This window comes from Heliangelus exortis, chromosome 22, assembly GCF_036169615.1.
Source record: "Heliangelus exortis chromosome 22, bHelExo1.hap1, whole genome shotgun sequence".
Taxonomy (NCBI): domain Eukaryota; kingdom Metazoa; phylum Chordata; class Aves; order Apodiformes; family Trochilidae; genus Heliangelus; species Heliangelus exortis.
In genome coordinates this window covers 5496646-5523533 of record NC_092443.1, presented here as the reverse complement: position 1 = coordinate 5523533, position 26888 = coordinate 5496646, and the positions used below count along the sequence as shown (strand labels likewise).

At 49.4% G+C, this 26888-nt stretch overlaps 1 protein-coding gene across 1 annotated transcript in view; it reads right to left on the bottom strand.

Annotated features, from left to right (window-relative positions):
• The window catches only part of ASTN2 (astrotactin 2), a 319778-nt gene that overhangs the window by 64929 nt on the left and 227961 nt on the right, over nucleotides 1–26888 (bottom strand). Inside the window, exons 18-19 of the mRNA XM_071766590.1 lie at nucleotides 20797–20930; nucleotides 19525–19673 (exon numbers count right to left, since the gene is read on the bottom strand). Of these exons, the coding sequence (XP_071622691.1) occupies nucleotides 19525–19673; nucleotides 20797–20930 (283 nt within the window). The remainder of the gene's footprint in view (nucleotides 1–19524; nucleotides 19674–20796; nucleotides 20931–26888) is intronic.

The following is a 26888-nucleotide window of genomic DNA, read 5'->3' as shown; positions in this document are numbered from 1 at the left end:
CTCCTCGGGGATGCTGCTGTGTGTCCATGACTCCCTTCTCCTCTTTCCAGGTACTCTTCTGCCCCAAGAAACTGATTTTTTTTGGCCTGTACCACTTCCCACACTGTCCATGCAATAAGAACATATTTTCCTCTCACTTGACATGGTAGGACTCTTCTTTAAACCCTGCACACCCTAAAGACACAGTGCACCCATCCCAAACACTCTCCCATCCCACTCATGGACTTTCTCCCAGTCCATCATCACACTACAGGGATGTATAGTGCTTCTCCCCACTGTGGGCACCAGAACCACACCAGCTCTAGATACCAGTTGCCCCAGCTTCACCGTGCTGGTGAGCAAGAGACCAAGAGGTTTGGCCAGATCTCCACCCAGCCACGTCCCTCCAGGGTGGAGGAGGAGGAAGCAAAGCGGCTGCTCGCTCCCAGCTGCCTGGCCCCACACTTGGCTTCCCTGCTCTGAGGCGTGTGAGCAAACAGGGCTCTTCCCTCTCACTTTTCCTTTTCCATTTTTGCACTTCAGCATCTGAGGGGGGAGAACTCAGAGCCTGTCCTAACCCAGAAAGCCAGGATTGCTTTCCCATTGCTCCCTCGTCACATCCGTCCTCTGCTGCTGCCACCCACGCTCAGGCTGAGGTCTCAGCCCTGCCCTGAGGTTTGAGGTGGCTGCACTGGGCTGGGTGAGTCTTCAGATAGTCTGCAGGGACCTTTCTGGGACAGACAGATGATAATCCCTCTAAAACAGGGTTATCACCTCTACAGGTCATGTCCTGGCCATTTGCTCAGCTGCCACTGAACACAGAGGAGGTGGAGCTCAGCAGCAGCAAGTGGTGCTGTTATTTTGGGGATTAGGATACAAGCTCCTCGGATTGCTTGCCCCTGCTGCAGTCCCTTCTGGCCTGGCCACAGCTCAGGACCTCTTCAAACACCACGGGTTTGTCAAAGGGAATCAAAAGGTGCCAAACCTTGTCAAAGGAGACAGGAGAAGAAACCGTGGGATAGTTCCCAGCTCCTATCACCTCTCCAGTCTCCACCCTGCACCCTCACTGTCATCTTGGCTCCCCTTGGCTTGGTTCTCCCCTTTCAATTCCTCACTTTGGCTCAGTCCCCAGTCCAGCTTGGACATTACCTTGATTTTATCCCGATGATGCTCACCCACCAATGCCAAAAAGGGCTTTATGCTGCCCGGGGTAACCCAGGGGGGTATGATACAGATCTCCTCATCCCCATGGAAATTGAGCCATGCTCCTCACATACCTCCATTTAATTCAATTTTACACTGTGGGAACTGACCTGCCAAACCTTTGTTATTCTTTCTTCTCAAGAAGTTCTGGGCAGAGGTGTATAGTGGGCAGAGGGGGGGCATGAGGGAGGGGTGAGCTCCCCCTTGCCTCTCCTGAGCTTGATCTCTGGGATAAATAAGTCATGCTTGGTGCTCTTCAGGCATGTTTCAGTTGCTCTGCTTTTAAGAAGTGGGGCTGAGGATGGAGGGGAAGAGAAGTTTGATGTAAATATGTAATTGTTTAGGCAGGAGGCAGTGGGTTTATGTGAGATTAAGAGAGAAAAGCACCCAGAGAGCATCCTCTAGACTTCTGTTAACACAGCTTAGCCTGATCTGAACCACAGCTCATCCCACTCTAGGTCTCCACTCTTAAGATGCCCCAGTCAGGACTCCCAGCCCCCCAGTATCACCTGTGCACCCCTTCTGCCACAGTTCTAAGCTTCTCCCACACCAGGACCCCCCAGCACACCTCAGTCCTGCCCTGCCACTGCCCTTCCAGGGCTCATCCAGGGTCACACATCAGCATCATCATCCCTGCTCTCTTGAGTCCTCTCCAACCCCAGCCAGGGTAGAGGGGCCACTCAGAACATGCCCCAGAGCTGCAAATGCTGACTCTGTGGCACAGACCCAGCTCAGAGAGCAATGTTCAGGAGCAATAACAATGCTGCAAAAAGTCCTTCCCATGTTCTATGGCTACTTGCAATTTGAAATAGCAGCTGCTAAATTGCTCTGTAAAACCCCGATGGGTCACACATCTTACAAAACACATTATTATTTCCTTTTTTGCAAGGAAACCAAAGAGGTGCCTCTAAACAGGGGCTGCTTTTTAAAGTCCACACCTGAGAAGACTCATTCAGAGGATACACACAGGGAAGCTGCCAGCTCAGTGTCACCCAGGCTGCGAGGAGATTTCCTGAATGGACAAATACCTGCACAAATAAATAGGTTTTTGCAGGAGATTTGGGCTTCTGGAGCCCTTGGTCTGGTCCAGCATTCATAGCTGATACTGGAGAGGAGATGGGAAGTGGCCTGTGGACTCCTCAGAATTGGAGAGCTGAGCCTCTAATTGCAGGTTTCCTCCTCACTTGGGGACAAATCCTCAGAGGCAATCCCTGCACTTGTTGCAGGATGTACAAGAAGGTCATCATCTAGAACAAAGATCTGGGATTCCATTTCCAGAGGCAATGAGCCCTTTTCTCAGAAATATATCCCAAATGGACCACGGATTAATGAACATTGCTGGTGACCCAATGCAACTGTGCAGCAGGACTTGAAGAAAAAATGAACCAAGACACACAAATTCCAAGACACTTTGATGAAGCTACTGAGGGGGTACAAACCTCCTCCAGCTGCCACTCACCAGAGATGAGAGTCACCAGTGGGATGAAACTTGGAAACTAGTAAGTAAATAGTTATTTGATACAAACATACAGAAAACATGGAATGCAGGATGGTCTGCAAGATTTAAAAACATACATGTATATGAAAAGCCTTATAAGGTCTAACATGCACAAAAAAGGCTAAACTTGAGGACATTTTATATTTTTTTAATGTGTTATTTAAGCTTTGATGTGTTTCATACCTTCGAATGGCAGGACCCACACTATGTAGCTGCAATATCTACAGCCTAACCTGGCTACTTGAAATGCAAATTATCATCTTGTTCAAGCCTGATTTAACTTTCACATTCAATAACTCAGGCTTTTTGCCTTCTCTATGCCCTTTTTCCCCTAATTTTGTTGTGACATCACCCACTAATTTTCTTTCAAACCTTGAATTACTCTTAGGCATTCTCTGCATTTGTTCCACACTGAAGCTATTTGTTTGGGATTAGTTATACATACCTAACTTGAAGGGTGCTGGGAGGATTACTGGGAGCTTGCAAAGGGCTCTGAGGGTGGAAAGCACTATCTAAATGCTAAATATTATGAAGTCAGATGAGCTATTTACTGACCTCGATTGGTAATATTTCCCCCTCCAAATTGGAGGCAGAAATTGAAAGAGCAGAATCCTTTTTTTGGAGAGACAAATAGTGACAGAAGGCCAAGCCAAGTTCCACAAATAAAAGAAATCCTAAAACATCATTTAAGGTCAAAAAAGGGCTGGGTTTATTCCTGGTATGAATAAGCACCAAGCGAGAGGCAGGACCTGGAACACAGGCAGGGAGGCAACCCCCCCCCCCCTTTTGGAATATCACCCTTCCAGCCCTTCTCCATCATCCATCACACAAACCAAATACCCAGACAGCTCATCTGGCAACAACTTGAACCTGTCTCTTAAACAGAGAGGCAGACCAAGCTCCTCTTCTTTACAAAGGTGAGTTTTAATGATGCAATGTGACCTTTTGCTGGGCAATGGCACTCAATCGTTTCTTGCAGCAGCACCTTGAGATCCCAAGAGAGATCTGGGTCTTGTTGGGAAGAGATTTTATGCACATACATCTGAGCAGACAACTCCCACTCCAGGGAGTTGGACTTCATGATCCTTATGGGTCCCTTCCAACTTGAGATATCCTGTGATTTTATGAAATACTGTCCCCACCATAGTCCCACAACAGCTCTGTACAAACACAGATGCAAAAAAAACCCAAACAAAAAAAAAACCAAAAACACAAACCATCCAAATCATCACATGGCTTCAACAGATTCACCATGACCTTATTTATCAAGGAGGGAGGTTTACTGGGAGCATGGCCCTTTCCCCAGTGCAGCTTACAGCCTGCACCTAGAGCTGAAACCAACCCAGGTGGAGATGGAGGAACAAGGGAGAGGGTCATGGGGATGAGGAGATGGGCAAAATGGACAGAAGTCTGGTCTCTCAAGTGAGCCATTGGACCATGAAGAGGCTCAGGGGATGGTGTTAGGGAGTAGGTGGTGACCAATGGAGGACTGTGCGTCCAAAATCTGGTCCCAGTTTACTTGTCTAGATACACCAGTTGGCCTAACAAGACATATTACCACCCCTAACAAACCTCATCTTTTTAAGCTTTCCTCCAAAGTGGAATTCAAACAGGAAGAAGAGAGAACAAGCATCAAGAATGCATCTTCCCAAACATAGCTTCCACCTCATGGCCAGACACTGGCACCCAGACTGGAAACCCTTGTCCACAACCGGCGGAAAGATGGGAGACAGCATCCTCCAGCCCCCACGCTTCATCCACCAGGGACTATATTGTTCTTTTCTCCAGCCAAAACAATTCCATGAATTTGACCTTAACTTTTGCAATACTTTGGGGGTGACGAACGTGGCATTCTTGACGTAGCTAATGTTTGTGAAAAAAACAAATGAAAAAAAGGAAAAAACAAGCAAACGCCCAACCGCAGACTGCACTTGGTTTCGCTGTGGTTGACATTTGCAGCCTATGGTGGCTGTGGTGAGGATGACAAACTGGGGTGGCCAGTGGTGCTGCTGGCACAGCAGGGCAAGGCATTGTGGGCAGGACTGGAGGGACAGTGAGGGGGTGAGTGGGCACCCTTCCTACAGACACCCCTCCCAGCCCCTGACATCAGTGCCAACCAACAGGTTCTTTCCTGAAAGGGGCACCTTGGCTCTCAGGGTTATCATGCTTGCTTAGGAATTCTTCTAGAAAGGCATTGGGTTCGTTTGGGGGGGTTAATGGTGTGGTTCAGCCTTTAATTCCCCCTGGTAGAACTAAAATCCTGCTTGCCCAGTCTGTCTGACTTCCTACTTGACCTTGAGCCAGTCTCTCCATCCCCCTCTGCCTGCTCAGACCATGGGCAAGGAGCTGCCACAACAAATCCCATGCCTGGTGTCTGGTCAGCCTTGTGGGGACTGACAGCCCCTACCAGACTCAGGACACCCCGTGAAGGACTCTTGGGAAGTGCTCTAATAATTAAGACAAGCTTCTTAATTGGGACAAGAAAAATTCTTGCTGGAGATCAGCTGTAAGACACATTTTGATGATTGCTCCTCAGAGCAGGGAGATGGGGTCCTCACTGTCTCTGCAAGCTTTAAGAGCATGCAGAACAGTTTGCAAGATAATTTGGTGGTCACAGAGGACTAGATTTTATTCCTGAATTGAAAACTGGCTATTAAACATCATTTAAAGAGCAAAATAAAAATAAAACAGCAATTTCTTTTGTTTTATTCTCTCTATCATCACCATTAACCTTCTATCTGCATAATATCCCTCTGCCAAGGATCTTCAGCTGAGTAATAAAATTTTAGTACTTAAAACTTATCAGTGTTCTGGAAGGGAGTATTCTTATTTCAGAGAGAGGGAAACCAAGGCACAAAGAACTGAAATGACCTGCTCAAAGTCACACTGAAAATTATTAGCCAAGCCAGGAACAGATTCCTCAGGCCCTGAAGCCTGGAGGCAGAGCACCCACAGGTACACTGCTCTTCCCAGCCAATTAGCTTTTATGGAAACGTTTAAGGAAACATTGCCTTTCACAGACTCTGCCTGCAAATTTACTCCCAAGCTTTGTCATCTGTGAGCCAGTGTCAGATTTAGGCTGTCACAGAGTATCTCAGCCCCCTCCCTTGCTCGAGAGAAATGCACTTTCAGCACATAGAGATAGCTGACAATTCAGAGCACCCCACTACATGCTGGTTAACAAAGGGCTGACAGAGCTGTCTCTGTGGGTCTCTGTTTACTAATTAAGTCTGATTGCAGAGACTTCATCAAAGCAGGGAGCTCTGCATGAAGACAGAACCCTGGGGAGCACCGGGGTGCAGAGGTTTCCTTTCCTTTCCATCTTGCTGCTCTGCTTAGGTCTGCTCAACCTGGTGTGGCAGAGCTGATTATTCACCTAAATCCTCGATATCTTCGGTCGCAGGAGGAAAAGGCAGACAGAGGAGAGAAGGGCAGAAAAGATGGGAGGGGGCGAGCACAGCGCAGGAGAAAAGCGGGACCCGTGTTTGCTTTCCACCTCTCTCCGCTGAGAAACAGTTAATGGGTTGCAAGGTTTCCACCATTCCAGGATGGAGCTTTTTTTTCCTCCCCTTTCGAGTGCCCCCTGCCTTCCTCCTCCAGCGACTGGGAAGCTGTGACTGCTCTACACCGCTGACACCTCGGCTGCTCTGGAAACCCATGAACTGTTTGAGAAAGGTCAGCTGGCAGCCGCTGCAGCCCTGCTCCTGCCTCCCCAGCCCGCTCCGCCTCGGGCAGTGCAGGAGCCCCCTCTGTAGGCAAGAGACCCACATCTACCACCACCTCCTGCTGCTTGACAGGGGTTTTCGGCAACCCCAGTTTCTCCTCCATCCCCCCCAACCCAAGCTCCTGCAGGAGGGAGAACGGGAGCGTGGGGCTCTGCACCAGCCAGGATTCCTTCTCCCTCCCCCTCCTGATACACGGGACCTGAACCGAGGCTGGACATGCAGCAAGACAGCAGATTTGCCATCAAAACAGCCCCTATCTTGCCAGCCTGCTGCTGGCAAAATAAACCAAGGGTGCCTCTGGGCTTTGGTAGGTCCAGAGCTGCCCTCTCTCCAACCTCTCCAATGCAGTCACCTACTTTTTTCTGGTCTCCTTCCAAACCTGAGCTTCCCAATGCTGTGTGAACACTTTCCCAGCCTGGGTTACAGGGACTTTGGTGTGCTCCATAATACAAGAGAAGGAAAGGAGTCATTCCTGGTGCTCCTCCTCCTCCATCCTCTCTTCTGCACTTTCTCATCCCAGCCCTGCACATCATCCAGGTGATGCTCTCCAGCATTGCCACAGCTCCCCCAAAACTCAGCACTGAACCCAGCTCTGGTTCAAAAATGACCCCGTTTGGTTCATTAGATACGCTGAAAATTCCTCACCAAGCACTTGCTGGGGCCAGCAGTGAATCAAGGACAGATGAACACCAGACTGGAAGTAGCCAAGGCAAAACTCCTAGATGCAAACAAGCTCCATCCCTCCCAGAAGAGGAGTCCTCCCAGGGTGGGAGGTTAGCAGCTGCGTCAAGGGGTTCTGGCAGCTGTCAGCCACTACTCCTATGAAACAGCTTGACCACAGCTTTTAAGAAAATGTGTGAATTTGCCCGTGTTTACTTCCCTCTGTCCTCAGCAGTGACAGCACATCCTCCTTGGAGATGCTCAGCCTGTGGTCACTACATCCTTTTTCACACAGCCAGCCCTTCCCCACCCCTCCTGCTCAGCCACACACCCAGCACACCTGCCAGCAGCCTGGGAAGGATTTGCTAACTCAGACCAAGACCCCTCTGTTTTGGATGGTCTCTACTTGGGAGAAACATGCACTGACCTGCTCCCAGACTCCTTTTTACGAAGCCCCAGGATGTGCCATCGCTCACACAGAAATGTATCCCATGAAAAATGGGGGTGGCAAAGTTAGGAAGGGAAATGATGAAGATCTAAAGGCAATTTGCAGGCACCCTGAAATAACTTGATTTCTCTAATGTCCTGCGAGCAGCTCTGTCCGAGACATTAACATTACTCATTTTCATTTGGAGAAGTTTCAGCCATGTAGCAAAAATATCTCAGGCTCAGTAATGAGGCAAGAAATCGTGCTTACATAGCTGAGCAAGTAACATCACTGAATTTCCCTGTCCTTGTGGCAGAAGAAAAACGATTGGAGAATAAATTAATCCTAATAAATGTAGGATTCTGATCAGGGACACATAACTAGCAGTATGTCTGCAGGATGAGCAGTTGATGAAGTCATTGTTTCGAAGATGCCTTGATGCAATTAGTCACATGTAAAACAGGCAACAGAGGAGAAAATTCTTCTCCTTTTGTTAAGGAGCATGGAAATGCTGCGTGCATCAGAGTGATTTATGGGTTACAGTGCAGCAATATCAGAGTGTGTGGCAATTAGGGGTCGTTCTCTCAGAGATGAATGGCTGGGGAGAGATGAGTGAAAGGACAGACAGGATGCAGAAGGACCAGATGAAGGCAAAACACCAACGCCACATTTCTCTGCTGCTGGTCTCAAACAGGGATTCTTTCCCCTTTGCACAAATCATTGTGGGAGAAAAGTGGGCTTCACATGTAAAACTGCTGCCACTGAAGATGAATCAAGTCATTAATCACCAGCATGAGTATCCATAATTTGAGCTGCCGGGAGTCACAGGAACAAGAGTCAAAGGCTCTAACAGGATTATGGATTGGTTTATGACCAATATTAGCAGATAAAGGAAATGCATCACGTGCTCAAAGAGGTCAGCTGATGAGCACGGGGAGATGGGCTGGAGGGGCAGGAGGGGGGATTTGGAAGGCATTTCCCACCTCCAACCCTGCTGCCCATCTCCTGTGTCTACCACACCTCTGGCACACAAGGTAAGGGCAGAATCACCCCAGCAGCCTCCTTGGGACCCTCCCTGCAGGAACCACAGCAGCCATGGTGCAGGATCAGCCCATGGCCCAGAGCTGAAGGGTGCTGGCTGACGCAGCCATGCCGAAGTGGGGTCAGTCCTGGTGCAGCTCAGTGCATTCCCACAGAAGGCACCAGATGTTTGCAGCTGGAGGAGGCCAGCAGATGCTGAGCAGCCTGATGATGCACAGCTGGGGAGTGCCTGGCCAGCTACTCACCTCCCACCTTGCCTGGGTGACCCAGGAAGCTTTCCCATCTCCTTCCCATCATAGGCTGTCCCTCCAGCTCACACGCTCCCTTCTCCAGCCCCATTTCCCAACAAGTCCCAGAATGATTCCACACAGCCTCCTGCTTTCGGGACAGGAGGGAACAGGGAGGCTGGGATCTGGGGCCAGGACTGTCAGCAAAAGTCCTCCCAGATCCCCCAGGAGAGGAAGACACAGCCTCTCTCTAGGTCCAGGGACCCCAGCACCCAGTTTTTAACAGCTCTTGCTTTTTCTCTGACCTCACCCTTGAGGACTGGAAAAGGTCTGACAGCTTTCAAAGAAAGCTCCTCAGCTTGATTAAGGACACAATGGTTTCATGCCTTTGTCCCTGGAAAGTAACATGCTGAGATGGGACTGTGATGGAGGACACCATCCTGGGGACATCTGGCACAAAGTACTCCATCAGACACACAGCTGGGGGAGGACCTTCAGTGAAATCAGGACACAGAGGAGGAACAGTCCGTGTGGCCACTGCACATCATCCCAGCAGGGTCCTGTGTGCCCCAGGGTACTCAGTTGGTGCCATTCCCCATCTCCTTGAGCTGGGTGCCAGGATGAAGCAGAACTGATGGCTTCTTTCAGCTACTGCTCCTCATTGCCTTTATCCCTAGCTGGAGAGGCAGAGTTGCCTGGGTTTGACACTCTCCATTTACCAAGATGACACCAAGGGTTTCTAGAAGGACTGGAAACAGAGGTCTGGAAACAATCAAGAGTGAACTTTGGAGGCTTGAGAGAAGTGAATACAGTAAATATTAACTGTACATGAATTTAGACCCCTTCCTCCTAACTGGCTCATCCCAATTCAGAGACCACACACAATTTCTGACGTTACTGCTGAGTGCCTCAGTTTCTCAAGTGGCACAATGAAGTTGGTGAGATTTATCCATTTCCACGGGTGACAGCACAGGATAAAGCAAAGCCAAGTGTTACCTGTGATTGTTTAAGCTCTCCTCTCCCAGCACTGCCATGCCAGGAGCACACACACTCCTGGTCTCACGTGTGAGTGTGCCACAGAGGAGGAGATAGAGAGTGGGGTCCCTCAGCCCTACCCCAACACTCCTGACTCCAGCCTCACCCTGGGCAGACATACAGGGTCAGCACCAGGGAAACAAATACTGAGCCTCATTAAAGCCTTTAAAGTTGAAATAAAGGTTTTCTCAGAGGGGTGAATCTGATACCAGACTGGGTTGTGTTGGTAGAGCCCTAAAAGATCTTCTCATTGCAACCCCCTGCCTGGGCAAGGACATCTCAGAGGCCCCTTCCAACCCAGCCAGTTCTATGATTCTATTAGGCCAGGCTGCTGCAATCCCCATCCAACCTGGCCTTAACACTTCCAGTGATGGGGCTTCCACAGCTTCTTTGGGCAACCTTTTCCAGTGTATGAATGCTCATATTTGTGAGCCCAGTTTCAAGGACAGTCCAGCCAAGGATGGGAGAGCAACTGTAGGAGCTGGGCTGCTGTGTAGGAAGAGCTATTGCCAGGCTCTGAGCTTCAGTAGGGTACTTCCTACCCCAGTGTTCATCAGAGTGAGTCATCAGACCACCACAAAACAGTATCCATGATCAGAAACTTCCTTTATTAAATTAATGACCATCCCCTATCCATCGTCTCACTGTTAATGAAAAAAAAAGAGGTCTGGAAGGAGCTCCACAGACCAGTGCCTGGAGCCAGGCTTGGATCAGCAGAACTCACATCCAGCAGCACTGCAGGGATGCTCCCAGACACAGCACAGCATCACCTCCACACCAAAGAGTCCCCAGTATGAACATGGTGGGTTCCCCTTCTCTAACAGACCTCAGGATGGTACTTCAGTGCAGCATCCCTCACCAGGACAGTTCTGAAACATTCATTTGGCCACAGGGAGAAGCTCATTTCACTGGCTCTGTTAGGACTACCACACCATCCTCCCACAAATGCATCTCTTGCATGAGACACATGAATGCATCCACTGAAATACTCACTGCTCTAAATTATGCCCTCTGAGATATATCAGCCCTTTCCCCACAATTGGCATGACATGGTCTAGCAAGGAGGAAGATCTTGGTTCAAATTACACCAGTTCAAAATATGAAGCTTTTTCTGTCCCAGGGTTCCAGAAGAAGGATGAAAAAAATTTTCTCTCCTTTTCAAACAAGTCCCAGCAGCAAGGCAGCACCACCCACTCCTCCCTCGGGCAAAGGAAAGCTCATGGTCCTGCTCTCTGGAAGAGCAGGATTACAGGGGGGGAAAGAGTTCAGAGACAGTTGCCCCCAGCAAAGACCAAGTCAACCTGATGCTGAGATAAGACTGCTCCTTCACCCCATGGCTCAGTCTCCATCAGTGGGAACCCAGCAAGGGAACACTGCAGAGTATCCACTCTATCCCCCATAACCCAAACTAGCCCCAGCAGCATTTCCTATTATGTCTCCATAACCTAATCTGACCCCCTCTGGGGTCTCCAGATTAATATCTGAGAAAGCTCACAAGTCCAATCACCCAATTACAGGGAGGAAAGGTTTATCCTATCAAAACAGCATGAAATGCAACATAGCCCCAGATGCCCCCTCCCTCCTAAGAGCTGGATCTCAGTCCAGCAAGCTGAACAAACTGGGAAGGGGTCAAGGGGGAGATGGGGAGGGTCTCTCCCTGCTCTTGTATCATATGAAACCTGCAGGAGAAGCAGCTATTTTAATTGGCAAATCCCCTGACTCAAGGTTTAATCCCTTTCCATTTTTCTTAAACTTCCCTCACACCAAAGCAATGTGGAGAACAGATGATGTGCCCCACCTTGAGCCACGGCCAAACACAAGGAACCTCCATGATCTTGGTGAACAGGGGATGTTGGTCCTAAGGACACAGAGCCAAGCTTAGGACATGCAGAGCCAAAGGGCTGGTACCATGTGCCATCTAAACCAGACATGCCAGGGGAACAGGGTGGGTTAGAGCAGCCTTGATGCCTGCAGGGCAGAACAGGACCCTAGCTCAGAACAACTGCAATGTCCCCAGAGCATCCCCTGCACTGAGGCCAAGGGGTTTCAAACAGGACAGAACAGGCTACCCCAAGGCAGCCTTTGTGCCTCCTTGAATTCCTCTCCTCTCCTTATTTCATTTCAGAGAAGCGTGGAGGGACATTGTCTAACTTTTTGGACTGGATTTCAGCCACCTGACAAAGCTGAATGCATGGGAAACCTCGGCAGCAGCCAGAGGAGTGGAAAGCAAAGATTCCTCAGCCCGTTCAGGATCTCATCTCAGGCGTTGGCTAGAATGAGAGGAACAGGCAAAATCTCCAGAAAGACCCTAACCTGGCAGGGAATCCCAGTCTGGGAGTCATTTGGAACCCATCCAAAGGGAAGACCCAGATTTTTTGGCCAAGTTTCCTCCCTGAGCAGGGTTGTGTTACATCCACAGATGCCCCACAGCCTAAATTTTCCAAGTAGCTCAGGGCTGCTCTGCCAAGCGCCAGTTTTGCAAACCCAGACTGAGCTTCCCTCCAAATTCCAGCCACAATTTATTGATTAGAAAAGCCTGTCTAGTCAATAGAGGCTCCTACAAAAAGGTTCCACTACACTCACATGCCATGAGCCACCTGACTGCATTAGCAGCCTTTGCTTTTGATGCTTCCTGACAAGATGGATTTGTGGCCTTGACTTTTCCAGATTAGGAGAAACTTAATCCTAGAGGATAAAATTACAGACCAGTGAAAAAAAAACAACAAAACAAACCACCTCCATGGCCTCATTAACTGCTATTTAAGAAGTTCAGAGCCTTCTTGGCTAGAAGGGAGCATCTAAAGCTGTCCTTTGACTTAAAAGAGAGGTGGCCCTGAACAGGCAGCACAAAGCCCCTGGCAAACACTCTGCTCTTTAAGTGCATGACATACTCATGGCACCATCCAGGATGCTCCTTCTTCTGCAGTCAGCAAGGAACAGGGAGACAGTCTTAGCTCTCCACCTATAAAGTGATTTGGGAGAAAGCAAAGATAATGCCCAGTTCTCTCCAAAAGGTGTCTGGGCAGATAAAAATAAAAAAAAACTTGGAACAGCCATATGGAAATGTGAATTAATGAAATATTTCAGCAACTGACTCAATCCTAATTGAGAGCTGAGAACCCTCCACCTCCCTTCTGCTTTCCAGGATACAAAAATGACACTGGTAGGTGGAAATAACTACAGTGTCCCAGTGGGAGAGAAATCAGTGAGTGTAATGGCCAAAATTAAGCACTTGCTTGGTACTATTACACAACACATCCCAGAAAGCAGCTTCCAAAAACTTGACCTTCTCTTCAAAGGCTTCTTTTTGAATCATCTTTCCTTTTGCTAAAAAGTAGATTCAGCACTCAAGAAGTGTCCTCTGGGTCTTGAAAACAGCTTTACCCATGTGCTGGCTAAAGGAGAGGGAGCAGCAATGGCAGCTGCCACCAGCAGCCCTACCCTGCCCAGACTCCCTGCACACAGATGAAGCTCTACTGCATCTCCATTCCACCACTGGAATCCACTCCATTCTTCACTGAGTGGTGATGGAGCAGCCAAACACCTGCTCAAAACCAGCTGAGATCCACCAGGCAGATCACCATGAAAGGAGCAGGTAGGGGCAACCATACAAGGCTGGCAATGGTGGGTCAAAAGCTCCTGATGACCATCAGATCCTACTCTGCTTTGGTGATGTTCAAGGACCTCGTTTGAACAGCAGTCAGACAGCTCTTTCAGGTGGATTTATCTGTCCCAGGTTGAGGACTGACCCCTCTGACCATCACCATCATGGTGCTAGGAGCAGCAGTCTGATCACATAGATAGCAAGAGCAGAACAATGAGCTCTCCTGAAAGCAACAGAGTCTGGGGGCTCTTTTCCAAGTCTCACCTTGGGAAACACCAGCTGCAGAGTCTATGACCTCTGGGCCAATTTACAAATCAAAAGCCATCTGTGTGGTTTGCCTTGGCCCCTGCAGGGCTTTCCTGAGGTACTCAATACCATCACCCACAGGCAGGTTCATTGACATCTTTAATAACACCTGGTTTCATCACTCATGGTTTAACATCCTCTGCATTTTGTTGGTATAAATTAAAACCCTGGGTGTTTACATATTTACTCAGCTCTTGGCTGGACCCAGAGCTCCTACAGCTTTAAGGGCTGCTCTCTCTGGTGCCCACCCTGTTTGGAAGTCAGGACTCTGAAGATGATATTAGGGCATGTAATCAGAGGGTAACCTGGTTGTACAGAGATTGCACTGACTCCTTACTGACAACCACAGTATTTGTGCTGGCCAGATAATTTTTCCTCTTCTTCCAGCCTATCACCAGTACAAGTCCTGTAAGGAATGGCTGAGGGAGCTTGGGGCTGGGGTTGTTTAGTCTGGAGAAGAGGAGGCTCAGGGGAGACCTCATCACTCTCTACAACTCCCTGAAAGGAGGTTGGAGCCAGGGGGGAGGGGGGGGTCAGGCTCTTCTCCCAAGTAGCTCCCAGTAAGACAAGAGGGAATGGACTTAAGCTCTGCCAGGGGAGATTTAGGTTGGATATTAGGAAAAAATTCTTTACAGAGAGGGTGATCAGGCATTGGAATGGGCTGCCCAGGGAGGTGGTGGATTCTCCATCCCTGGAGGTTTTTAAAAAGAGACTGGATGTGGCACTTAGTGCCATGGTCTGGGAACCACAGTGGTAGTGGATCAAGGGTTGGACTTGATGATCTCAGAGGTCCTTTCCAACCTGACTAATTCTGTGATTCTGTTTTCAGATGACAATAGCAGCTCAGCCTGCACACCAGAGGCTGTCCTGGGAGTGATGGTTGCCATAACTACATCCATCCAGCCCCGGCCACCCAGATACGTCAGAACGATGCTCTACACAGCAGAGTGAAGTTAAAAATAAGATACTTTCAAGCCTCCATTCAGAGCACAACTTGCAAGTCTACAAAACACGAAGCTTTCTGGTTTGACCTCTTTCACTTTCTGTTACAGACATGAGGTGCATTCAGAGACTCCCCTGCAGAGCAGTGCTCTCCAGAGATGCCTGTAATGCCAGCACAGTGACGTGCATGGGCTTTATGTAAGCATGTCCTCAACTTCTGTACCTCCTTCTGTTCCCCACACACCCTCCCCAGCTTTTCTCCACACCATGGAGGGCCCTGGTATACCAGAGGACTCTGACCAAGCTGCCAGAATCTGATTCTCTGAGGTCTCTGTGATCCCCACAAGCTCACTCAGCAGGCAGTGTTTGTGCTCTCCTCCTTTCTTTGAGGATTACAAGAGGTTCTGGGAAAGGGCTACCCCTAATGAAACTGCCCACTGCCAAAGAGACTCAGGAGCAGACAGGATCCCCAGATGCCCTGAGAAATAACAGAGTTTGGGAGTGTCTGCTGAAACCTTCTGGGACACAGGGCCTTGTGACTGACAGCAGCAGTGCCACCTAAACGCAAATGAGTGGTGTGCTTGGTTGTATGATTTTTTCCACATAATACTCCACAATATCCTGGAGCACAGAGCGGTACCACAGAAAAAAACCCAAAAAACAAAACCAGTGAAACCACAGCAAAGAGCCCATAGAGAACAGGATGGGCTAGCAGAGAGATAGAGCTCCATAATCCACCTTTGGTGGCCTGCTAGCAGCAACACAGACCAAGCAGCATGGCATCTTCACACTGTCACCCTCAACCATGGTGACAGCAAGTGATGCTTCATTTCTCTGCATCCTCCCTGTTCTACCCACTTTGCTATGGAGCACAAGCTGGAGCAGATGGCTCCAGGCTCAAGGAGCACAGCTAAAAAGTGAGCTTTGTGCCTTGGCAGTGGGGAATGACCAGGAGGTCAGGCATCATTTGCTGGTCAGCCCACAGACGCCAGACCATCACACCGTGGAAGTCCAGCCCCTTGATCTCCTCCAGCTATTCCCAGGCCTGCTGTGTGCATGCTACAAGCACATTGAAAGAATGTTTTGAGTTTCCAACCTTGCATTTTGCACGCTCACAGCGGGCACCCCAGCCTGTACTGTCCCCCAGCTGGGTCTGACCTGCCAGGTGGGCCCCAAGATGGTTCAGGTGGTGTTACCCCAGGCACAGGGCTGCCTGCTTCCACCTTGTGATTTCAACCTGAAGCCTCCCACCTCTGCTTCTTGGCTTCCAACCCTAAAACTAAGGCAAGAATCCTTCTGTCCTGACCCCCTGGGTTGGAAGATGCAGTGTTCCCCATGCAGGACCATCTCAGGTGGTGAGTTCAGCTCACCCAAAGGAACTTTTAAGCCCGGGCCACCACAATGAATGGCAATACTCCAGGTCCCCCATCTGCCAGAGGTGGGGACACAGCCTAGCTACAGCAACCAGAACCAAGACATAAAAAGCACTTTACACCACAGTCATGTTATCCCCTTGTCCCTCCCCCGCCTCCTCTCGTTCCCTTTGGAGCTTCTTAACTTCAGAAACCTTCCTCCAGAGGAGTGTTGGAGTGACAGAAAACATTTTCCAAGCTTAATATCAGTTCCAGATGTTCACAGCCATTTCAGTTTGTACCTCACCCTGTAAAACACATTTCTCCCTCTCCCCCTCTCAAGCTCAGCGCCTGCTTCGCCCATGACATAATGCACTGGCGGGCTCAGCCATGCACACACACACACAGGCAGACACAGACACACGCGTGCACCCGCTCATTCAGAGCCCCATGTTCAAACAAAGAGTCCCTCAACTACAAAGCTATCACACACATGGAGTTCTGAGAGTAATTTCCACAAGTTTTAATCAACAGTTGGGAACGTGCTCGCTCTCCATCCTCTCCGCTCTCTCCCCGCGCTCTGGTGTTGAAACGCAGTTTGCTGCGCACACCTCCTGGGAGGCTCAGATGGTCCAAGGGCTGTGTTTTAATAAGCACTGGTAATAAACATCTTTAAAAAGCACCTACAGCCTGGGGTGGCCGACCCATGTGAGCTCCTGTCTCCTTTAGTCCCGTCCCACAGCTTCACCACCCCACGCAGAGCAGGGGGATGCGCTGTAAACCAACCTCAAAACTCCCTCCTGACTCCGCTCCAAGAAGAGGAACAAATAGTTTGTGGCTCAAAGGAAAGGTTTCACCTTCCAGTTGAAAAGCAAAGAGGGAGGCCAAGGAGTTTTGCAAGGCTGAGACTGAAGGTGTCTGGGTGGCAGGAGGGAGGCAGAAGGCAGGTAGGGCAGCAGGCAGGTCCCATCTGGCTTTCCATGGGGCAGGTTGGCACAGCCCTTCCCACAGCCAATGTCAGGAATTCCAATAAGAAATTGCTACAACTTCAATAAAACAAACATACAAAAACCTGTCCAAGCACAAATTACCCAGACACTTGAACTTAAGACATCCAAAAGACAAATGGCAGTAACCTCAAAAGCTCTCAAGCCTTGCAGGACTCTCTTATCCCATGCTCTTCACCTCCCAGCAACAAGAGCAACCAGCTCCTACCTGCAAGCAGCCAAAAGACTGATGGGGGAGGAAGATCTGCCAATACACATCAAAAGCCATCCAAATTTCATACCCCACACCCCCATTCCAAGGTTCCTTCTTCTGGGGTTGACTTTTTTTCTGTGGCTGCTCCTTAGGTGGCACAGAGATGTGCTGCACCCTGATGCATGGGTGATGGTGGTGAGAGGATGGTAGGATTTTTGGCTGGATGAAGCACAGGACTAAGCAAAGCTTTTAATTGCTGTAGCAGTCAGTATCTCTGCAAACCTATACAAGGCATTTGGCAAGAATCAAGTTATCTGGCATTAGGAGCCTGTAGGGTAAGAATGGAATAAAACAACATAGAAAAAGAGGAGAGATTTCATGTTAGCTCTTTTCTTTAATTGTTAATGGGGTCATTCTGTCCCAAGTGGGTCTCTCAGAGCAGGGAAAGGGGAGGGCAGTTCCCCACAATGAATTCAATTGCCTGTCAAACACATGGCAGTCATAAAAGGAAAATAATATAATAATAATAATCTGTATTTCCTACTCTGTCTGCCAGGCAAAGATCCAGCCACTTCAAAGGAGAAACCCCATGTTTCCCTGGTCTGGCCTCACCTGACTGATGTGTGAGTGATCTGGAATCCCCCTCTGAAACAAAGACCCTCCTTTGGTGGCTTGTTTTCTTTCTCTGTTACTGTAGGCTGCCCCTCCAAGATAAAGACCAAGCCTTCTTCCATGCCAGAAAACTAGAAACATAACCCAGGAGCCATGGCTACATTGGGTAGCTCTGGAAATGGATGCTGGCAAGATTTAAGGAGAAATCTCCTGGGGGACAGGACTGGTGTATGAGCCAGAAACCAGAGCTCCTTCTTATGGGGATCTCCACAAAGAGCCTGGGTTCCCCAGGATGTGGGCTTCTTCCTCTCTCCAACAGAAAAAGTCCAACTCCTCCAGCAGAAAAAGAATTGGATAGGGTGGTAAGAGAGGCTGCAGAAATGGAATAGATGAGCCTGAGATGAGCAGAGAGAGTGAAAACATCCCTGTGGCTGTGAGCTGGAGGAGTTTGCTCTGTAGCAACTCCTGGAAGTGGAGGGCTTGGCTCAGAGGGTCTTACAAAATTAGTAAGAAGAAAAAAGCCACCACCACAACCTGAGAAAGCTTTCAAGTAAGACTGAAGGACTTCCCCTGTGCAACTCCCCATCTGGATCTGAATGATCTTCCCAACATCACCTTCCCAACAGAGCACATGGACAAATGTCTTGCCAGGAGCTCAGGGAAGTCCCTGCAAGGCTGCAGGAGCACAGCAAGGTTCCCCCTCCAATGTCAGTCCTGTCCCCACATTTAGTTTGGACCCTTGCAGGCAGCCCAGCCATGTGTGCCTTGCATGAGCTGACCAGGATCCTCCTTAAAGCAAATAAAGTTTTCAATCACCCAAAGCACCATAGCAGAGCTCTGCTCCAATAATGGGTGGAAACCCCCTCCCTATGTTCCCTTACCTGCAGGTGGGGGTGAAATTTGGTCCTGACAGTGTCAGGGAGAATGGACCCTTTGTACAAAGGTTAATCTCAGTTTTGGTCAACAACATTGGCTGCCCCTGACATAACAAAGCACATCCAAAATCCTCAAGTAAAAAGCAGTAGGAGGTTTTGCTTGGCTTTCCACGCAGCAATAGGATCACTCAAGCTCTCCACTGCTATTTTCTGAAATCCATCATTGATTCCCCCAAATCAAACTCCATCCTTCACACCCCTCCACCTTGCCCAGCAGCTCCTGGAGCATGGCTCAAATTGCTGACAAAGCCTTTGCAAGACATAGAGTGCTCAGTCCAAGCAGAAACAAATTCCAGCCCAGGGAAGTTTCAGGCTCCCCTGGAGATGTTTTGTACTGCTTAAATGATCCCTCTAAATATTGCAGGCTTCAAGTTATTTCAATAGGTGTGCAAGACAACTTTCAGAGGCTGGAATGCAACGCAGTACTTACTGAAATGGACGTGTAAAACCCTTAACTTGTTGAGGACTGACCTTCCTCTCACATCCACCATTCTGCAACATTTCAGACTGTTCACATCAGTCAGTCAGTCATTTCACTCAGAAACTCCTCTCCAAAAAGGGAAAATATTTTTTTCCTACCATGCTACATTTTTGTATTTCCATCTCCCCTCAGATATACACAGCTGAAGAAGCATAAAGAAACCTCTCTTGAAGTGTGTTTAACACCTCACGTAACACCATGGCTCTACACACCATTCTCCACAAAAGCAGCAGCTCCCAGCCAGGAAGGAGGCAGGATACCTCTCCTTCCACTCTCTGCCCCAAGAGCTGCACCTACCTGTGTAGAGGTCTGTGTCCGTGTACTCATCCACCTTCTTGTGCTGCAGGATGTAGTCAGACACTTTTGTCCCAATAGCAGGCTGCACATCCAACCACTCCAGAGAGACCACAGTGCTGGAGGGCTCCACGTTGGGGGAGAGACGTAGGCTGGGCAGGAGAGAGGACAGAAACCAAGTAAGACATCAGCTCCCTTTCTGGGGAGGAATCCACCTCTACCAGCAGCACAAGCCCAAGCCCAAGCAGGGCTCACACTCAGACAGAGACAGATCCACAAGGGTGGGGACACAAGGGGAAAGCAGGTAGGAGAGCACAAAACAACTTCCAGTTGAAGTTCATTAGGGTGCAGCAGATGCAGTGTGCATCCTTCCCTTCCCCTGCTCCTCTAAGAACTTAGGGCATGCAACTGCAAACACACAACCCCAAAAATCCCATCTAAAGGAACCTTCCCACCTCCTGGGAGAACTACTCCAGCAGCCCTGTGGCGAACAGAGGATCAGGAGATAAAGAGAAGGGGAGGATTCAGCTTAACATTTATGCAACCCAGCAGGGTTGAGCCTGCAGGAGGGGAGGGTCTGCATTGCCAATGAGGAAAGGTGAGGAAAGGAAAGAAGGGGCAGGTGGGGCTGTGAATTTACTCAGCTGCAGGGGAGCAAGGCTCTGCTTGGTGTGAGCACAAGCTGAAGCAGGGCAGCTGTGCAGGAGCTCCAGCCTGGTTCAGGGATGCCATGGACAGGGCTGAGGGCCTGTCCTTCATCCTCCTGGCTGGGCAGGCACAAAGGTGTCCATGCTCAGTGCATCAGGGTAAAGCACAACACAGGGCCCCAGAGAGTCCAGCTCCAAACATATGAGTGTGTTTGTTGAACTCGGGATGGGAAATGAATCCCCTCTGAGGATATTGGCTCACTGAGAAGGTGTTCTGCTCCTTGTGGATTGCTGGAGCCAGTCTTCCTGCTTTCTCAGCTAATTTCCCATCAGTTTGCTCCTGATTTGCTCTTGCTCTGACAAGCCACAATGAATTGCACTGTAATTCCATTTCTTTCAGCATTTGAAATCCCATTCTCCAGGCCCTGCTAATCAGGTGATGAAAATCTATAAGGAAACCTTCCAGGGCCACAGCCAGAGCCAGGATATCCGAAAGACATCAGTCAGGCAGTGAGGAGCTCTGGACTGCAGCCCTGGGACTCCAAGGAGAGAGGCAGGAGGTGGCCGTGGGGAAGGGGCTGGTGTTGGGGGGCTCTGACCCACGGGAGGGGCTCACACCCATACGTACACAGGAGGAGGGAGAGGGCTGCAGTTCGGGAGTCCGTTCTCATCAAAGGCGTTGAGGTCACACCTGCACCAGTCTTCGATAACATCGCCTTTCCCCGAGCACCAGTATGAGCTCATCAGGGCTCCCTTGAAAGCCTGACGTGAGAACAAAAAGCATGAACACGTGTGCTGAAGACTTAGGAAAATCTGGCCAGAGGTGCTGAGCAACTGGGGAGGGTGGGAGGGTTTGCACAAGGAGCCCAGAGGTTTGGGAAATGGGGGGAGGGAGGGACTTCCCAGCTCTGCCACTGACTCCCTGCCTGGCCCTGGCCGTGTCCCTTCACCTGCTGGTGCTTTGGCTCAAGAATTTGAGTGCTGCTGGTTCTTCCCTAGGTGCTGCTTTCGGTGTGGGGACAGGGAGTGTCTGCATGGTGTCTGATACAGAGGGGATCTCTGGTGATGGAGAACCAACTGCCTGAAGACACAGAACCATCAGCCCCTTTGGGACACTGGAGTACACAGGGAACCTCTGCACTGCTGCTGGGCCATGGAACTCTTCCATGTGCCCATCCCATAGCTATCTCTATCCCTAGTCATTCCTACACTGTCAACAACACAGACCACTTCCAGCCTTCTCATAGGTTTAACTCATCTGAGCTGTCCTCTTGCAAGCAAATTGATGCTTTATTCACTTGCATAAGGAATACTCACAACTAAAATTGCAGTATCTGGAAGAAAAAAAAATAGAATCCTGGAAAACACTCATGGAGTGTTCCCCAGCCGGGCAGTCTCCCCTCTGCAGGCTGTCTTCAGCCTCACTAGGAGCCTTCCCAACTGCTCCCAGTGTTGCCAATGGATCCCCAGAATGACAACTGCCCATCTGCTGGGGTCTGAGACTGAAATGCTTTGACTGAATTCCCCAAATCCTTCAGGTTTAACTTCCCTGTGCTCATCCTGCAGCTTGGGGTGGTTGGTGTTGGTCCCAGCACTGCAGGGCAGGGCATCACTCACTCTGTACCAGGCTATGGTTCAGACTTCATGGTGGTTTCTCCTACTTTTCCATGTCATACCTAATTAAACCTCCAGCTTAGAAGAAAACATCTCTCCCTGCATACTCACACAGCCAACATTCAACCAGACCACAACGTCCTGTGAGAATAATCATCACACCAAAACTTCATCCACTAAAACAAACCTCTTTGTAATGCTTTAGACCTTTTAAAAGGCAGGTTTTGGGTCTAAAATGCCTTCAGAAGTCCCCATACACCTCCAAGCAGCCTCTCTGCCCTCGTCCACACAGCCCAGCTCCCAGCAGCTGCATTCCACCAAAGCTGCCTGCAGATGCCTGGCCCCAGTGACACCACCTGGGTGTGCCTTCAAGATAAATCTGTGCCTTTTGAGGAGGACAGGGATGGCTCCAGAGGCTGCAGCATTTAGCAGAAAACTCTAGGAAAAGCACCATCCAGGGGAAGTTTCTGAAAAGAGGAGGTATAAATAGAGCCTGACATCAGCACTCCCATTGCCTAAGTTTTGCTGTTCTCCCCAAACACCCTGAGCACCTTTAACAAGGCAGCTCAAGGTTTTGTGTCCAAAGCATTTTCATGTCCTATGCCTTTCCAGCCATTGACAAAATGGGATGGTTCCAGAAGGAAATAAAAAAATTAAAAAAAAAAAAAAAAAAAAAAGGAAGGAAGGAAAGAAAGAAAAAAACAATGAAAGAGAAAATATGTGACATTGTTTTGTTTTGTTTTGATCTGTAGAATGTAATTGAAGCACTGGGCTGGAAAGGGCATTGCAAAGTAATTGGAGACCAGGGAAGACAGGAGCTGATCTGACACATGGAGGAGTTGATCTGACACATGGACAAATGGTACAGATTCACCTCTGTAGAGCTCGGCGGGTCTGTGAAAGGTAGAAGCAACAAATGAAGCACCTATGTGGCTGGAGAAGCGTGTGCTCTCCCTGGGAAGCAGGATGAGTATGTGAGTTGTGGGTACGTGTGTGCACAGGCACACGCTCACAAGCAACACAGACTTTGGGGGATCCCTGGAGGAGCTGCACCATCACACTGCTGGGATCATTCTCCTGTCCCCTGTCCCCAGCCCTGACCATAGCCATTAACCAGCTCCTGCTTCTACATGCCCAACCCAGGGAAGAGCTCCCACCCACTCCATCCATGCCCTTTAGTCAAATCCAATCAATAGTCAATTCTTTCCTTTTCCATTCTTCCGGTGGTGAGTACAAGGCTGGATGAGCAATCCCCTCAGCTCTGCCTGCCCGGCCTTGCACACATTTTAATTAGATCCTGAAGGTACCCGGCTGTCATCTGCCTTGTGTCAACCTTTCCCCAAACGAGGTTAACTCATCCATGTGTCCTACAATTGTCCTTATTATTGCCAGCACACACCTACGCTCACTAACTGGGTTACTGGGAGCAGGACCAGCCCTGTGTCCCAGCTGAGGGCAGGGCTGGGCTGCCAGGACTTGCCCCCTACCCTTAATTTCCATCAGAATTTCAAGCCAGTGATTTCCAGGAGTTTCCTCTAAGTGCTGGGAAGTGGGTGTCAAAGGGTGAAGAAGTGGCAAGAGTGAACAGGCTGGGGGGAGTGGGTAAAGTTGTGCAGAAAGGTGAAGCTCCCAGCATGAAGATATTCACTGTCACTTCTGGAGGCTCCATGGGGACACTGCTCTCTAGGGACAAGTACTTCATCAGAAACTCCAGGACAAGAGGAGGGTCTCAGTGAGCTTTGGGGACTCTGTGGTCCACTCAGCCCTGAAGCCCCTGCTGTAGAATCATAGATTCTGCAATTCACACCCAGCCCACCCTTCCTTCCCTCACCCCCCCAAGTCTGCTCCATGCTCTGCTCAGTGACAGAGGCTGCTCTCAGCTTTGGCAGAGCTCAGCAATCAGTTTCCTGCCCCTGCTAAGGCTTTAACCAGTTCAGCCTCAAAGCCAGGCTGCAGGCACACGCTTCTCTACAGGTGGCAACCACTTGAAAACCTCTCCTTCCCTTTCTGCTCCTGACAACATAGCCCTGGCAGTACAGGGCTGCTCACACAAACCCAGGGCAACGGGAGCTGCCATCAAAACCTGGAGTCCAACAGCACAAGAAAATCAAGAGAAATGGATGAAGGATGTCATGAAGGTGCCAAGACCCATCCCATGCACAGCTCCAGCCTTTGGGAGAGCTGCAGGTCCCACAGCTCACTGGGACCTCCCCGGTCCATGGTGGCTGAGGATCAGCTTCCCTTCCTGCCTTGGAGTGGGCATATCTCCCCCTCCTGTCCTTCCCTGGTGTCATACTCAGAAATGAGCAGCAAAGACCATCTCCAACACAACCATCTCCACATCAGATGCTTCACCATGGTGGTCACACCAAGCTACCAAGCTGGGAAAACCCAACAGGCTCTGCAAGTGTGGGTTCCCAGGAGGAGCTGGGGATGCAGAGTCCTGGGGATGGCAGAGTGGTCCCCAAGGCACTGTCCTGCACTTGCCAATCTCTCCCTGGGACATCTGTGCCCTAAAGCAATTTTATCTTTCATTTCAAAGTATCCAAATTGTATTGTTTCCCTGTGAGTCAGCCCATTTAGTGTATGTCCTTCAGTGCTAGAGGGGAAATTTATGAGATGAGAAACTGGCTCAAAACGTTTATTTTCTAGATGACGAGTCATGCCATTAGATATATAGCATTATGAATCATAGGAACAGCATCTAATTTGCTCTTAAAGGTATAATAGGTCTGACTCCCCACACCCAGGCACACACATATATTGGATTGATAGTTCCCCCATAGGATGGCTAGTTCATTTGTTTTGACACAAGCAAGACTTACAGGACCATAAAGTCCCATCTTACCATAAGTTAAGCCTATTCATGAAAAAAAAAAAAAAAAAAAAAAAAGAAATGAATGATCAGCTAAGCACATTTATCCTACACTCAATTGCATGTGGATCTTTCTCCTGTTGTTATTTGTGCTCAGGGGGAGGCCATTTGGCCCCAGTTTATAGCTTAGACACTCTGCAACAGAGTATGGGAGAGCATTTCCTTTGTCCTCTGTTAGACCTGGCTGATGGAGGAAGAAGCATTAAGTTGTTTCTAACTGTGGGTTTTCTGTTGCCATCCCCAGAGAGGAAAATTCTAGGACATGAAGGAACCTTTCAAATCAGCATTTGCACGCACTTCAGGGGCTGGGGTTTCCAGATGGATACTGGAAAGGGTATGTGATGGGTGCTTGTCTGAATATTTGATCTCTCTACAGATTACAGGGATATGAAAATCTGGCTCAATGGTTTCTTTGAGTCCTGGTTTCTTTGTGGTTGTTATGAACACCACAATTTCTGGAAAAATTAAACAGAGGGAGATTAAAAAAAACCACAAATGAGCATGCAGGCTGGACAGAGATGTGCTGGAGATAGCAGAGATGATCTAGGAGCTGGAAATTGGGTCCATTCTAGGTTTTATACAGGTCTCCCTATCTTTATTTGCTTGTTTTTTCTTCTTCCCAATGTAGAAGGAAAGTAAGAGTGGAAGCAGGCTGGGTCGTGCCAGTGGACAATGCAGCAGCCAGTGGAGACATCCTGTCCCTCCCTGTCTGAAGGATGGAGATGATGCCTGCACACCATTCCCACCTTTCCCCATGTGCAGGTAGGGGCAGGGGGGTTCCCAGTGAGCTGCTGCCCTGCTCTGCTCTCCAGCAAATCCAGTCACTCAGTGATGCCATCACCCTGACCAGTGCCTGACACAACAGGGCCACTGACTGGAGCTCCCAGACATTTTTGATCTCCAAGCAGTCTGTAGATCACCAGAGCAGTACCCACTGCTCATCAAGGGAAAGAACATGGGATGTAGACTCATGCAGGGGTTTCAGAGCCTGAAGGAGATGCCACCACGATGACAGGAGGTTTCAGTACCATTATGGTAACACTCACTGCTGCTCACAGCAGATCTACACTGCTGCTCAGCCTAGACAAGGCTGGGAGCAGAGGAGGAAAAAAACCAGAAAGGAGGAAAAAAAAAAAAAAAAAGGAGGAAAACTAAGGATTTCCCAAGCCAGAGACTCTTTCCAGGATCATGCAGTTCGCGTCTGAAAGTCTGCTCCAGGTTTGCAGCAAAGGAGGATGAAGTTTCCCCACTGCTGTTGGCAGGTGATCTCATCTTGTGCTGCTCACACCCTCCCTGCCTCCGGCTGCCTGTCCCCGGGGAGCAGGATCAGCAGCACTTCATCCTAAAAGGCACAGCAGTGGTTTGCTGGAAAGGTCAGGGTGCTGGAAGGGACCCAGGGTGGGCAGCATCCTGGTTTCTGTTATTTATGGGATCTGAGGGAGCAGCAGAGGACACTGTAAAACCTGGCAGCAGGGGAAAGAAAAGGCTTCACAGTGCGGAGAGAGTCCCGGGCTGGGGAGACGGCTCCGCTTTCACACCTCGGCTACAAAGCTCCCGGTGCGAGCAGGAGGGGGCGGTTACAAAGCTGCGATTCTTCCCCGGGTAACGCGAGTCGGATGTGGGCTTGAGCTGCAGCAGGATGCTCAAATGCACCAGGAGGAGGACAAGGGCCCACTAGCAGATGTTAAAACAACCCAAAAATCAAAAAACAAAACCCCAAAAAACAAACAACAAAAAACCCCACCCCTACACACACACACACAAAAATCCCACCACAAAAATACCCAAAAACATCCAAACAAACAAACCCAAACACCAAAACAAACAAAATAACAAAACCAAACAAAAAAACCCAACCAACCAAATATATCCTGGACCTAAACAAAAAACCCAAATCCTCACTTCAACAACACAAGTGTTGTCCCTATCCAGCCTGGCTCCTATTCAGCTTTGGCAGTTGAAAAAAAAAAAAATCCCACTGGCTCTCAACACTTTTCGGGGTGCTTGGGAGAAGCTGCATATGCAGAGGGAGGGTCTTTGTCCTCCAGCAGCTCTGCTGTTGAGGAGGGCTATATGGGGGTCAAAGTGAGTCCATGGCCTTGGGGACATCTTGAAACTTGTTCCCAAAGCAAGCTACACAACCTCCCCCTCTTCCTGCCTAGCCCTGGTAGGCTGTGGACATCAGAACTGGCCCCGAGATACAAGGCAATGGGAAGGGTCCAGATATCTGC